Here is a 14651-nt window from a genome sequence, read left to right on the forward strand (position 1 = left end):
ATTTTCCCCCGTTCTCACTCGTCTCCACAATATAATAAATTCAGAATCGTGTCTCTCTCTCTCTCCCCCTCTCTCTCTGCATGCAGGCAGATAGGATTTACTGAGCGCTTGTCAGCCACCTCACTCTATCAGGTCACAGCTTTCCCACAGCCGGCCATGAATATTGCAGGCACTTATTGAATACGTCTCGCGGGAGACTGGCTCCCCATAAAATTATAGGCTGTTTGGTGATTAATTAGAAAGGCTCTGAGAATTAAGTGTCACTCTGTGTGTGTGTGTGTGTGTGTGTGTGTGTGTGTGTGTGTGTGTGTGTGTGTGTTGTCAGTGAGTGATTTTCATATAATTCATTTCATTCATTTGAGAAAGAGGGACAGGGACAGGGAGAGAGGTTGGTGTGTGAGTGTCTGATAGTTCTCGCGTGCATGTGTGTGTGTAGCTGTATGTGAGTGTGTATGGTGCAGATGCATTTGTTTGTTTGTCTCTGTGTGCACGCGTGTGTGTGTGTGTGTGTGTGTCTGTGTGTGTGTGTGTGTGTTTGCATATGTGTTTACCAAAGCCCATGGTCTGCTGGCAGGATATCTCCCACCCCTCATGGAGCAGATTTCACTTCCAATTATGTAACACGCGAGCGAGTCCTGGGTCCTGAGATAAAAATATCAAATAAATAAAGAAATAAAGTGGATCGGCACTCCCCTTAGGGAGAACTACTTAGTGAGAGCAGCAGCATGTACTCTTTCTCTCTCGCTCTCTCTCTCTCTCTCTCTCCAGCATGTACTCCTTTCTCTCTCTCTCTCCTGTTCTATCTCTCACAAGGTGTGTGCTCAGCAGAATCTCAATGCTGTACTTCTATACTTTGGGTTGTGTGTGTGTGTGTGTGTGTGTGTGTGTGTGTGTGTGTGTGTGTGTGTGTGAAGGGAAATTTGTGCCTTATACACACTTTGTGTGTGTCCTGTATGTTGGGACCTTTGCATGTGTGTATCTGTGTGTGTAGTGTGTTTGTTTGTTTGTGTGCGTGTGTGTGTGTGCGTGCACATGCATCTGTGTGTATGGTATGAGGAGGTCTCCTCCAGCCTTCCCACAGTGTTGAGATTTGGGCTGGGGGAAGACCTTCGCTAGTCCCTCAGCTCCAGCCTGGAGAACACTGCTGCCAAATCAATAGGTAAGCGTGGAGAAGTGTTCCCGCGCACCTATTCCACAGTGCTAACCTCGCTCGCACTGCCAGCCTAAATGATACATGTCTTTCCTAGACAAGAGCACCCCGCTCTATATGTGGCAGAGGTAGGGAGGGGATGAAAGCAGGGGATGAAACTTTAATAGAGAGGGATAAAAGGGAATATGTCTAATTATATGGAAGAGGTGGGTGGTGTGTGTGTGTGTGTGTGTGTGTGTGTGTGTGTGTGTGTGTGTGTGTGTGTGTGTGTGTGTGTGTGTGTGTGTGTGTGTGTGTGTGAAGGGGGGGGGATTACTGTCAAACAGTGATTAGTGTGTGACATGACCATGTAGCATGAGGTTTGTGTCTGTGTGTAAGTATGTATGTGAATAAGAACATATGAGAATAAGTGCATGGTTCATGTGATATTTAACCTGTACTTGATTTTGTGCATGCATTGTTCTGTGTATATGATTGCTAGCATCAAACAAATGTGCACACCTTGTTAAAGATGGGAGTCTAGTGTACAGGATTAACTATGACGACAGTATGCAGGGGTGTGGAAGAGTGTGTGCACTGGCATGACCAACTTGTGCACACATGCACATGCACATGTGTATATAGCTCACATTTGTGTTTGCACACACAATAATCATGGAGTGTGTGTGTGTGTATGTGTGTGTCTTAGGGCCCATGAGCAGGACCTGACCAAGAAGCATGAGCGGGAGCTGTGTGAGCTGAACGCGCTGCACAACCGCGAGACGCAGAACATGCTGTCCGACTTCAACAAGGCCCAGGAGTTGCTCAAGGACAAGATCTCCGCCCTGCAGATACTGTAAGTGGACACGTGTGTGTGTGTGTGTGTGTGTGTGTGTGTGTGTGAGAGAGAGAAAGAGAGAGAGAGAGAGAGGGCGAGTGGGGTGGGTGGGTTTGTAGCACTAGAAGTGTGTAATCACCTAGGGATCTGTGTGCGCAAATGTATATGTCGTATTAGTGTATGTGTGTGTGTGTGTGTGTGTGTGTGTGTGTGTGTGTGTGTGTTTCTGGGTACAGATGCCCCTGATCTTATTACATGATGACCTTGGCATCTGACTAAAGGCCATATTTTTTGGCTGAGCAAGAAAAGAGAAGTGTTGCAGAGATAAGGAATGAGAGGAGAAGGTAAAATAAGAAGGAAGAAGGAGGTGGGGAAAACAGGGATGGAAGGATAGTGAAAAGAGAAGGAATGATAGTGAAAGATGGAAGGACAGTGAAAAGAGAAGGAATGATAGTGAAAGATGGAAGGACAGTGAAAAGAGATGGAAGGATAGTGAAAAGAGATGGAAGGATAGTGAAAAGAGATGGAAGGATAGTGAAAAGTAGAGGTAGAGAAGGATAATAGAGAGAGGGAAGAGGGGGTGTGTATGTGTGTGTGTATGTGTGTGTGTGTGTGTGTGTGTGTGTTTGGCGTCTTTATGAACTTGGAACGGAGGTGACGTAGGTGTCCTCAATCTTCTGCTCATCAGTAAGTCACATGTTCACACTCCCCACTCTCATACACAAACGACACACACACACACATACACTAACGTAGAGCAGCAGGTGCACTGGAGGCGTGTTAACATGGCTTCTGGGTAGTTGGGCACGTGGCGGGGCGCATGTGTAAACGCACACAATTAAACTGTCACGTCTTCCCTGGCAGTCGCTTTACCTGCTGTTTACATTCAACGTGAACAGGCAGATCAATATTGAGCGTGTAGAAGCATTAAAAAAATGTGTACAATTCAGTTTCCCATGTTTCCATCTGCCCACTGTGAATGTACGCTTGTGTGTGTGTGTGTGTGTGTGTGTGTGTGTGTGTGTGTGTGTGTGTGTGTGAGAAGGCAGCGATGTGGAGGGGGATGAGGGGGGGGGGGTAACAGATGTACGCACCTCAGTGGAAGAGCTGAGGGACTGTAGATTGCACTGTCAGTGTGACCTATTTTAGTTTTGCCTGAATCGAGAGCACCATCTACACAACAACAGCAGGGGGAAAAAAGGGGAAAAAACCCTCCCGTTTCTGCAGAGAACAGCCGGCTGGTAAAAATAGCTCCATGTGCCATGCTGCCTTCCGCTGAAATCATCGCACATGCATCTCTCTCTCTCTCCCTGCCTCTCTGCACGTATCGCTCATCAATGGCGAGAGCTCTAATTCATGCCCTCCAAACGCTACAGCCAAAATTTCCATCCACGTGAAACTATGCTGTCCTCAACCAGAAATAACAAATCACTGTTGGAGGTTCAGAGGACTTTTTAAATGGTGTTATCGTATTTTTTAATCAGCGTGTTAGCTTTAGTTTTTTTTTTTTGTCCTCGCTAATAGCAGCCCTCACTTTTAATGAGGCTATTAATATAAATAACCTCATGTTGCGCGGCCAAAAAAAAAAAGCGAGACATCGCTGTCGCTCCATTGGTCTGGGCCACCGTGAGGACTTTGCGCTGTCATACATTTGGGTCCTCATCTAAGTGTTGCACATTACAGTGAGGTGATCGTAGCAACACTCAAGGGCCGGGCTTGAATTGGGCGGAGGGAACCTTTGACCTGTGACCCCCGCGGGTTGTGTCTCATCCGCTGTTTAGCTGCCTGGCTGGCGCACAAGGCCCCTTCCCACGAGCACACCAATTTGTGTCTCGCTAATTAAGCATCACACAAATCTATTTTCATGACAGCATGCACACTCTCTCCCTCGCCAATTAATCATCACACCATGCCTACTTACTGCAACCCCCCCCCCCCACCCCCAACATCAAGCTCCCGTGTCCAGCCACATGTTTGTTTCTATTTAAGCTTCATAAATATTTCATCTCTTATCCCGTAAGAAAAAAAAAAGGAAACCTGAAAGGGCTGGGGTTTTTTTTTTTTTGGTCTACTGTTCATGTGGCTTTGCCTTTGGTGCTTTCTAGGTGATTAGTCTTATTTGTTCTTTGAGGTAGGCCGTGAGCACAGTGAAATTATAGCCTATTTATCACAGTCAAATGCTAATGCTGCAGGCCGTTTCAGCCTCCATCTCTCTCCTGTGCCACACTTCAGGGTCAGAGGACGGAGTGAGATTCAGACTGATGGTGTTTTTTTTACGTAGTAACAGTTAAAGGATTGGACCGCCACATTTAATCAGACAATCCAACAACAAGTAAATGAAAAAGGTAGCTCGAAAAAATGTAATGCAATACAAAAACTTACCACAAAGAAACGGTTTTACTCTTCACAAACACCCAACAAACTCAGAATTAACATCAAAGAAAAAAACATCAAGTGTTTGTAAAACACATCATAGGTACAGACAGAAAGATGCGTGCATTGGATGGATGAAAGAAGTTTTCAGGGCTAAGAAGTTTTTTTCTTTTAAAAATTGCTTCTAAGTCTTCTTCCCTCTTTGATTGTACACAACTCTCAGGCCTTGCTGATGGATTCATGCTTCAACAACTACAGAAAGAACATCTTCCTTTTTGACATTAAGCCACGCATCAATCACAGCTCTGTACCTCTTACTGGCAAAAAGTTGTAATAGCTATTGATTTCTTTGGATCCTCATTCATTTCCTGGCGATGTTAGAAGAAAAAACTATTAACGACGATACACGTGTGTAATTAAAAAGGCCCCCGGAGCCCTTTATCATGATTATTTAGCAGCCTTTTTTGTGGGAGGTGAGTGAGCAGTGTGTGTGTGTGTGTGAAGGAGTGTGTTGATGTGCCAACGTTGATTGGAGTGAAATGGCAGAAAGTCATCAAAGTGAAGACACTCGGCAGCGTTAAATGGGTTCTCTCTCAGGCTTAGGGGGAAAAACCGCATGTTTCACTTTGATTATGTGACATAATGTGCCTCATTTGCAAAGGTGGATCTAACAGAGGCCCTCCCAGCATAGGCAAACTCCTCATTCTATGCGTTTTTAATTAAAGAAACATGCCAACGTTTTTGGAAATGTATTTATTTACCGTCTACCCCAGAGTCAGATAAGAGGATATATACCATTCTCTTCTCTGTCTGACACCGTTAGCCTAGCTTAGCATAATTGACTGGAAGTGGGTTAGACCAGTTAGCTCGATGGTGTTTTATGCCCCCAATGTTATCTTCCAGGCAGCGCTGCCACCGTCGACTTAAAGGCACCTTATCCTAAACCTAACCCTTACCCTAACCCTAACCTTAACCCATGCCTAACCATAGTGCCTTCCAGGCAGCGCTGCCTTGAAGACAACATTGCGGGCATAAAACACCAAGAAAAGAACAGCTAGCCTGTAGCTCCCTTTTAGCTTGGTATCAACAGATCTAAATTGTCTGGATTAGCAGGTGTTTTTTGTTGTTTTCCATTGGAGCTGCCGTTTCTAATAGACCAGCAGGAGCGCCTCACTGGAGCAGGACGTGCCGGCGTTAACGGACAGTCCACTTTCTGTGCTCTCTCCCTCTCTCTCCCTCAGGTTGGAAGGCACCGAGGATAAGTTCCGGAACCGCGAGAGCCGTCCAGAGGATCTGCAGATGATTGCGGAGCTGAAGGACATGGTGACGGAGCGGGAGTCGCTGGTCAAGAAGCTGGTGGTGAGTGCTCTGCTCTGCTCAGGTCATTGATGGCTACTGGACTACCAGTGTTACTATTGGCATACGTACAGTGTACAGCACATTGAAGAAGCATTTAGACCCATTGACTTCCTTCACATTTTGGTTTGTTGCAGCCTTGCAGTCGTTTGAATTCATTTTCTCTCTGTACAATCTATACTCAATACCCTATAAGACAAAGTAAATATGAACTTCTGAACTAATGAACTTTAATATGAACTTCATCGACAAGGAATACAAATATCACATTGACATTATTATTCAGACACTTTACTCAGACCTTTGGCAGCGATTAGAGCCTTGAGTCTTCTTGGGTTTGACTCAACAATCTTTACACACCAGGGTTAAGGAATTTTCTGCCATTTTCTCTATAGTTCCTCTCAAACTTAGCCAGGTTGGATGGGGACAGTGGACAGCCACAAAATGTAAAATATGTGAGGGGGTCTGAATACTTTCTGTTTGTAGAATGTGATAATATAGTTAGTACAATGGATATTATCAGTACTGTACTACTATTGCTATAATATACTATTTACATATACTAAACTATAATGCACCACTAAACTGTAATATACTGCACTATGCTATACTATACTATATACTATACTATACTATACTATACTATACTATACTATTGTATAATATGGTATAGCATAGTGCAGTATATTACAGTTTAGTGGTGTATTATAGTTTAGTATATGAAAATAGTATAGCATAGTACTATACTACTATTTACACCAAGTGTGAGTAAAGGGAAAATATTAGTTTTCCATTCCCCCAACCCACACACACACAGTCTGGTGCAGTGAGCTGGAGCTGGGCATCAGAGGGAGCAGCAACGTTGTCGCCACAGCGTGGGCTCTCCTTCACCCGGCCCTCCCAGCGGTCGCCCTCCGCTCCGCATGGATCAGCCGACCGTGCAGTTAATTCTATTGGGCCTCCTCAGTCTGGACGCTATCATTTATAATATGGTGCCAGAGAGAGCCAATGTGCCCTCAACAACAAGCATTGAAAGATGATTGGCCAAGAAATATGAGCAAGTTTTATCTGTTGTCTTCTCTTTTTTTTTTTTCACATGTATGCGTGCCAAGTTGATGAATTGCCTAAGAGAGTGTAATCGCTGTCTCCTTCCTCTCCCCCCACACCCCACACCCACTGTCGGCAGGATGACAAAAAGTTCTATCAGCTGGAGTTAGTGAACCGGGAGACCAACTTCAACAAAGTGTTCAACGCAAACCCCAACGTAGGCGTAATAAACCCCCTCATCAAGGTAAGATAATGGCCTGCCTCTTAGCCCCTTCTGCCTGGAGACGGAAGGCCAGTTCTGTGCACACTCAGCAGGTCTAACTTCTCTCCTTGATAGGTTACCACACGCCTAATGGACTCATAGTGAACAGAGATAGCAGCATACTAAGACCCAGAAAGATGCAGTATATTTTTAGTGAGAGCCTGAAGAATGGTTCAGAACACTCAGCCCCATCCCATCTGGAGCATGCCAATCCAGGCCATACTAACTCGACTGGCTTTTCGGAGTTATGAACTCCACCTTCATCACAAGTTGCCTTTCACGTTAACACTTGAACCTGAACGCCACCCACCTTACTTGGCTGACACAACCGTGCAGTAGACATCACGCATCAGATGACATGATGCTGCTGATAGCCCAGGATGGCCTAATAGGCATCTGTCTGATGTCTGATGAGAAATATTCACACCCCTGGAGACTGTCACCGTCTCATCTCGTGACATAGCAGCCAGTAAATGTGAGTGGTGCTATGCTGCTACGAGGTGAAACTGATTCTTTTTTTTTTACGCTTTGACATCTGGTGGGTCATGTCTACGGCTCGTTGCGTCAGCCCTCAAACACAGGATTGAGACGAGGTGTCGCCATGTCCATGGGATTGCAATGTCCAAAAAAAAAAAAAAGACCACTCAGTGTCCCATCCCAGTGTTGCCACGGCAATCCCCTGTCTTAAGTCACACTGATCACTCTGCATGGTCAATGTATTAACTGTTGACATCATCCAAGTTCTATAACTTCCAATATTTGGTTCAGTGTTACATATATGTGTGGTGTGGTTCCTGTACATGTATGTGAGTTTACGCGTGTTTGTGTGTGTGTTTGAGTCTTCAATGTGCCTGTGTAGACATCCAGTTCTTTGCTTTCCAAGCCATTGTATGAACATTTGTTTTTTTTCAGTAGCCTACTCTTATTAACACATCTCCTTTTTGACTCATGTTATCATTTTGGTGAGTTGCTGTGAACAGTCGTGGCTGCCCACTGACATGTTTGGTGCGAGCTTGACCTTTTTCTTGACCTATAACATCAACTCATCCTCATAAGAGAGAGCGATAGAGAGATCAGTGATGCTGCTAACATAGAAACAGACTGAGAGCTATGCTGTTTAAGTCTTGCCACGTGGAGTCGCTCTCAACAACACCCCTCTCCCAACTCCTTTTTTTTTCTTCTTTTTTTTTTTCTCCTGTGTCCTCCTTCCTTCCTGCTGTCCCTTCCTCTCGTAGCAAAAGAGAAAGAATGAGAAATCGGCAAGCCGATTCAGCAGCTCCCCGAACCTGCGGGCGCTGGAGGCTACAGGGACGGGGCCAGGTGGTGGGGGTGGAGGGGGTGGGGGCGGTGGAGGAGGTGGAGGGGGGGAAAGAGGCGGAGGGCCTACCCGCCTGGAGCCCATCCCCAACTCCCCTGTCCACCAGCTCGACCTGAACTCGAGCAAGCTCCTGCCCCCGCCAACCCCCCCAAACGAGCCCAAGAAATTCACGAGGTGAGCTCCGCCTCGACCCCACCCACCCAACCCATCCCACCTACCCCACTCCACTTCATGCTAGATGCTCAGTCATCAACACCTCCCACTTACACACACACACACACACAAATATACACACATAGAGGATCTCACATGGATACGTTTACACGCACGACTAACTCTCCTGTGGGGGCCTGGCTTAAAGATATGGATGCAAAAACAGCATTTCTGTTATTTTTGTTTTTCTCTACTAATATATATATATAATTTTTGTTTTCTTTTTGAACGTTCATACAATTTTCTGGAAGCAGCATTGGCATCCCTTCTTTTCAGCCATAAAACACTGATAAAACAAAACTCAGGCCGATTGCTTAAGTGGTACAGAAACGAGACAACCATATCCCAGACTCACCTTGGATAAATAAGGGACAGGGAATTGTTTTTTTTTTTTTTTTTTTTTTTTTTCTCACTTTTTGTCTTAAAAGAAGAAAAATGACAAAACGATCTCCAAAACAGCAATTAGCGAAATGACAGATGACCGTGGGCCTCTTCTGTCAGACAGACGCCTGGCCGGGACAGCTCTCCCCTGCCATTAACATTCCATCTGAGGAGGAATGGGACATTTCTCTTCCTCTCTCTCTCCTCCTCCTCCTCCTCGAACCCTCTTGGCACTCTGCGCTGGCGCCCCGAGAGGGCAATGATCGGAGATTGATGGAGTGGGTGCTCCCCTGCCAGTCTCTGGTCAAGACGCTGTCAGCATATTCAAGCCCCATCTCTCTCACACACACACACACACACACACAAATATACACACATAGAGGATCTCACATGGATACGTTTACACGCACGACTAACTCTCCTGTGGGGGCCTGGCTTAAAGATATGGATGCAAAAACAGCATTTCTGTTATTTTTGTTTTTCTCTACTAATATATATATATAATTTTTGTTTTCTTTTTGAACGTTCATACAATTTTCTGGAAGCAGCATTGGCATCCCTTCTTTTCAGCCATAAAACACTGATAAAACAAAACTCAGGCCGATTGCTTAAGTGGTACAGAAACGAGACAACCATATCCCAGACTCACCTTGGATAAATAAGGGACAGGGAATTGTTTTTTTTTTTTTTTTTTTTTTTTTCTCACTTTTTTTGTCTTAAAAGAAGAAAATGACAAAACGATCTCCAAAACAGCAATTAGCGCAAATGACAGATGACCGTGGGCCTCTTCTGTCAGACAGACGGCCTGGCCGGGGACAGCTCTCCCCTGCCATTAACATTCCATCTGAGGAGGAATGGGACATTCTCTCTTCCTCTCTCTCTCCTCCTCCTCCTCCTCGAACCCTCTTGGCACTCTGCGCTGGCGTCCCGAGAGGGCGACGATCGGAGATTGATGGAGTGGGTGCTCCCTGCCAGTCTCTGGCCGCACGTTGTCAGCATATTCAAGCGCCCCCATCTCTCTCACACACACACACACACACACACACACACACACACACACATACACACACATACACACACACACATACACACACACACACTGCTGCCCCTGTCTACCCCAACACCCTGCCAGTTCAGTTTCTTTCTAAAAGCTTGAACAGAAGGGATGTCTCTGCTGAACTCCTTTCAAAGGGCTTATGTAGAGGACAAACACTTATGCTAGCTGGTGTATGACTCGTCCACATAACTGAAGCCTTTTTAAATGAAATATATTTATATAAATCTATGTTTTTTTTTTTTTGGAAATGGCCTTGGAATGCAAAAAGGGAGCATGTTGAATGGCCACCAGCTGTCTGTTGGTCTGCTGTCTCGTGTGTGTTTCTCTCGTGTGTGTTGTCCTGGTTCATTGTGCTCATCTGTGTCTGTGCTGGAAGTTATACAACTCATTCAGGCTGCTGGGCTCGGGCATTGGAATGGCTGCTGTTAACCCTCTCATTCCCATAAACTCTACTGAATGTATATGGCTGCTCTCTCATTTTGGGGATACAGTGTTTTATCCTTTGTACTGTATATTGAAATGCACTTGTTGTACTTGTTGTTTTGTGGAGCTTGTAAAACTTGAAATGATGTATGTTGCTGATATATCATTTTTGTGTGGTGTGCTTTGGTGCCTGTACATATGGATGTTTGTACTGTTTTTTTGCTTTGAGGCAGCATTTTGCTTTTTATCCATCAATAAAACTCCTGACGTTTCGCTTTACAAGACATGTTGTGGATTGTGTTTGCTAAATGTGTTTTTTGTTTTGTTTTGCTTTATTGTTTTTTGAGAGCACAGATCTGGCTTATCAAGTCGTATTTTCAAGGGATGACGGATTTTAAGGGGTGAAACAACACCAAAGAAATGACCCAAGGACAGACTGAAACTCAGGCCAAGTAATTTAATTTAATAGTAGTTTAATAGCTATAGTACCTCTGGGTCTGCACTGACAGACATAGCTGAATATAATACCACTACATAACTAAAACCGCTTAAAGCCAGATCTGCCGAGCTGCTCTGCTGTGTATATTTGTCTCGGACAACGCCTGTGATCTTCCCTGGGTGCTACTGCTGCTGATGCATGTGACGTTGTGTGTGCACGTGTACTGTATGTGTGCACATGTGTGTGTGGGGGTGTGTGTGGGTGCATTTGTACGCCGGCTGCTGCTCTTGTCCTTGCTGCATGCTGTCATGAATGTGGATCAGTTGCAGGCGCGCCGCCTTGGTCACCCTCCATCCTAACCCCCACACACACACACACACACATACATACACACACTACTTCACACACCCCGCCTGTCTGTCTCAACCCTTGCCAAGGTGACCTGGTTTTCTACTCGGCTGAGCAGAGACACACACACACACACACACACACAGAGACAGCCAAACCCATGGTCACAGACACAAGATGTACACAATCACAATGCACGGACATCAGTATGTGAATATAATCAGTGCATGAAGAAGCAACACATCCACACATCAACACATAAACAGTACTTCATAGATGTATATGTGTATATATGCACATACAGGAAACACATAGTGATTCAAGCATAGACGAAACAGGCAGAAAAACTAAGGTCCACACACACTCACACATCACACCCAAGGCTGAGGAAGAGATGTTTGTGTTTCAGAGAGCATGACAGTTGACAGAGACCCGTGTGTTGACTGCGAAATCACACATGCATTATCACCACACAACACACGAGGCAGCGTCAGCCATAGCAACACAGTGCAACCCTCTCCCAAGTCTGTGCATTTCGGTTCACAAGCCAGCATCCACAGTAATGCAGGAGCACTCCCCATCTGCTCCTTCATTGGTAAGCCACAGAGCGCTCGCAGTTCAATTACTCTGCTATAAGCACGCTTATGAAGTTCAAGCCATTCGGTCCAGCTCAGGTAGCGGCTCCTGATGATGAAAAAAAAAAAAACACACACGGAGAGATGCAAGCTCAATTGAGTACCAAATTGAGTTTGGTGGAAATGAAAGCATTTCTGAGGCGAGCGGGGTTTGACTGCTATGGAAATCATCTGGGCTTGAGAGAGAGAGAGAGAGAGAGAGAGAGAGAGAGAGAGAAAATAAGGAAAGAAAAAAACTTTGAGGCTAGCAGTGAAAGTTGTACTTCAAAGAGGAACAGTCAGGAAAACCGACTATGGCAGAGAATTCTAAAAGACACAAGTACAAGCGCCATAGCGTCTCGAACAACCGAACACCGGAGCACGTCAAGACTCCTGAGCGTGGCCGTGATTTATGAAACGATAGGCGCCCCGTGCATTTCAATACATTGAAAATGGGCGAGCATTCCTCAGCCCGTGACAGGCACTTCAGCCGACGGCGGCTGCCTGTCAGAATGAAAATGGCTCCTAATGCATTCAGAAGCTTTTCTTTTTCTTTGTAGCAGAGCCTGGATGGTAATTTTGCCTGTCTTTTGTTTTCACTGCTTATAGACGACAGCATCTCCGACACTTCAGCTGATAACATTCTCATCGTAGGCCTACATCGCAGACAGACTAGTGGCACACACGCGTATGCGCAAACAAAATTACATTATAAGCCTGCAGCACATAGTCCACACTGCTATGTGCAATTTTATCCTAAACTAAATTAAAACCCAGGAATTTTATTTGAGGATATCAAATCCTTAATCAGCCATTTGCACGGTTACCCCTGAAAAGGGTTTGCTCAAATAATAAGCAGCAGAGTTGCTAGACGTGCTGTGGGTAAGGAATTCAACTTCTCAGGCACCGTGACTGAATCCAGGTGTGGGTTAGGCTATTTAGGATTTAGAACTAGATAGAACAACTTGAATCTTCTCATAAACTCAGGCACAGTTTTTTTCATTGTTTTAATCCTTCATTACAGAGCCTTGCTCAAGATTGAATAAAACTCTTTGGGGACAAATGGTCTATTGGCAGGCAGGGGAACAAAATTAACCCAAGTGATCCACAGTTGAGGTTTTACACATTTTTTTAACTTCTCTAACACCTCAAAAGCCCTTAGTATGTAGTCAACTGTTCACTCCCCACCTTTGGGTCAGCTCTACTGACACATGATTTATTTCAGTTTATAAGCTCTGACCAGCCTCACCCTCTCCCACTCTTCTCTGTTCTTCAGACTGGATGAACTGAGGCCCTTCTTGGGCAGGCGTCTGCCCATGACTGTGAGCGGCTGGTGGACGTTCACGAACGAGCATTGAGAGGTCGAGCGGCGTCTGACCATCTCAGTCCACCAGTAGACCAGACAGATTGAGAGAGAGAGAGAGATGAGAAATCAATGACACGGCTTCACACAGGGCCTCTGAAGACTTAATATTTTATACCTAATAAAAGCATTAACTCATTTCAGTGAAGTCATTTTGTGTTAGGCACTAGCAATGCAACATACAGACACAGCAGAGTTGACACACACATATTCCCTCATGTACTTGTAGGTGCACAAGAAATGTATTTGCAAGGACTTCTCACAAATGAAAAGGCACAAAATGAGACTCACAGCTGGAAGCCAGACCTCTTGAGACGCAGATGAAAAAAGAGCAGGGTGTGCTGCTGCTAGTATTTCAGAGACAAAATGAAGACGCGTACGCCTGAAGGAATTCAGGAATATCTCTTGTAGTCACGTGCACTACGTACACTCACACAAATGCAGACTCAAATCTTGGCTCTCACTCAGTACAATCAGGAATGAGCAAAATATCTGTTAGCATGAGTATGGGTCACCTTTATGCTGTCGTGTTTAACTGCTGTTCCTGTGATTCTCTCTCTCTCTCTCTCTCTCTGTCCTTTCCACCCTTAATCTCTTTCTCTTCCCTCTCTTGCATTCATCCTTCTTTTTTGCTCATCTGTTCCCTTTTCATCTTCTTATCTTTCTGTGCCCCCTTTGCATTTCTCTCCACTCCCTCCCTCTTTCTTTCTCTCTCTCTCTCTCCTCCCTTTTCTTCTCAGCCCTCCTGAGACAGAAGAGTCACCCCTAGCCTCCCCAGATGCCCAGCGGCAGGAGTGGTTCGCGCAGTACTTCTCTTTCTGACTTCCGCAACTCCAGAGCATGTCGAACCAAACGAAGAAAATAAACGAAAAACAAGCAAACTAAAAACAAAATGTAAACAAAAGAGAACCAACTAAAATTCCTAAAATACCAAAAAAAAAACAACAAATAAATGAAGAGAATTATTATTTAATGAAACATCATTACATTCATTTTTATTTATTTATTTATTTATTTATTTTTTTCTTTGTTTTCTTCACTGTGAATGGGTTTTCTTGTTTGTACAGTGATTCTAGATATGTTTTGACTTTATGTTCCTGCTATTTCTAAAGAGTGGTCCATTTGCTGCTGCATTGTAATTTGTTCAGATGAGGTATATTGTTCTCTCTCTATCTGTCTGTCTGTCTGTCTCTCTCTCTCTGTACCTTATAGAATGGCACCATAATGAGCGTTTGTTACAGATACATTACCAATTTTGGTAGAAATTAAAATAAAACTGTTTCTATGGTTGTCTCAACACAGATATAATGATGTCTCACCAATTTTAAAAATAAAATACATATTTTATATTTATATTATAATGGTGTATGCTCAGAAATAAATCAATATTGTGACATTTAACCATGGTGTGTCTGCCTGGCTTTCTTGAAGGGTTCACATGGTGTGTGGGGCTTGTTCTCAGCAAGTGACACGTGCAGATAATAGGACCC

General features: G+C 44.6%; 1 protein-coding gene across 1 annotated transcript in view; it reads left to right on the top strand.

Moving 5' to 3' along the window:
• The window catches only part of fam184ab (family with sequence similarity 184 member Ab), a 132419-nt gene extending 117864 nt beyond the window's left edge, over positions 1-14555 (top strand). Inside the window, exons 15-19 of the mRNA XM_048250057.1 lie at positions 1839-1985; positions 5582-5699; positions 6883-6987; positions 8241-8497; positions 13902-14555. Of these exons, the coding sequence (XP_048106014.1) occupies positions 1839-1985; positions 5582-5699; positions 6883-6987; positions 8241-8497; positions 13902-13983 (709 nt within the window). The 3' untranslated portion in view covers positions 13984-14555. The remainder of the gene's footprint in view (positions 1-1838; positions 1986-5581; positions 5700-6882; positions 6988-8240; positions 8498-13901) is intronic.
• The last annotated feature ends 96 nt before the right edge of the window (positions 14556-14651 follow it).

The sequence above is a fragment of the Alosa alosa genome, chromosome 8 (genome assembly GCF_017589495.1).
Source record: "Alosa alosa isolate M-15738 ecotype Scorff River chromosome 8, AALO_Geno_1.1, whole genome shotgun sequence".
Lineage (NCBI taxonomy): Eukaryota > Metazoa > Chordata > Actinopteri > Clupeiformes > Clupeidae > Alosa > Alosa alosa.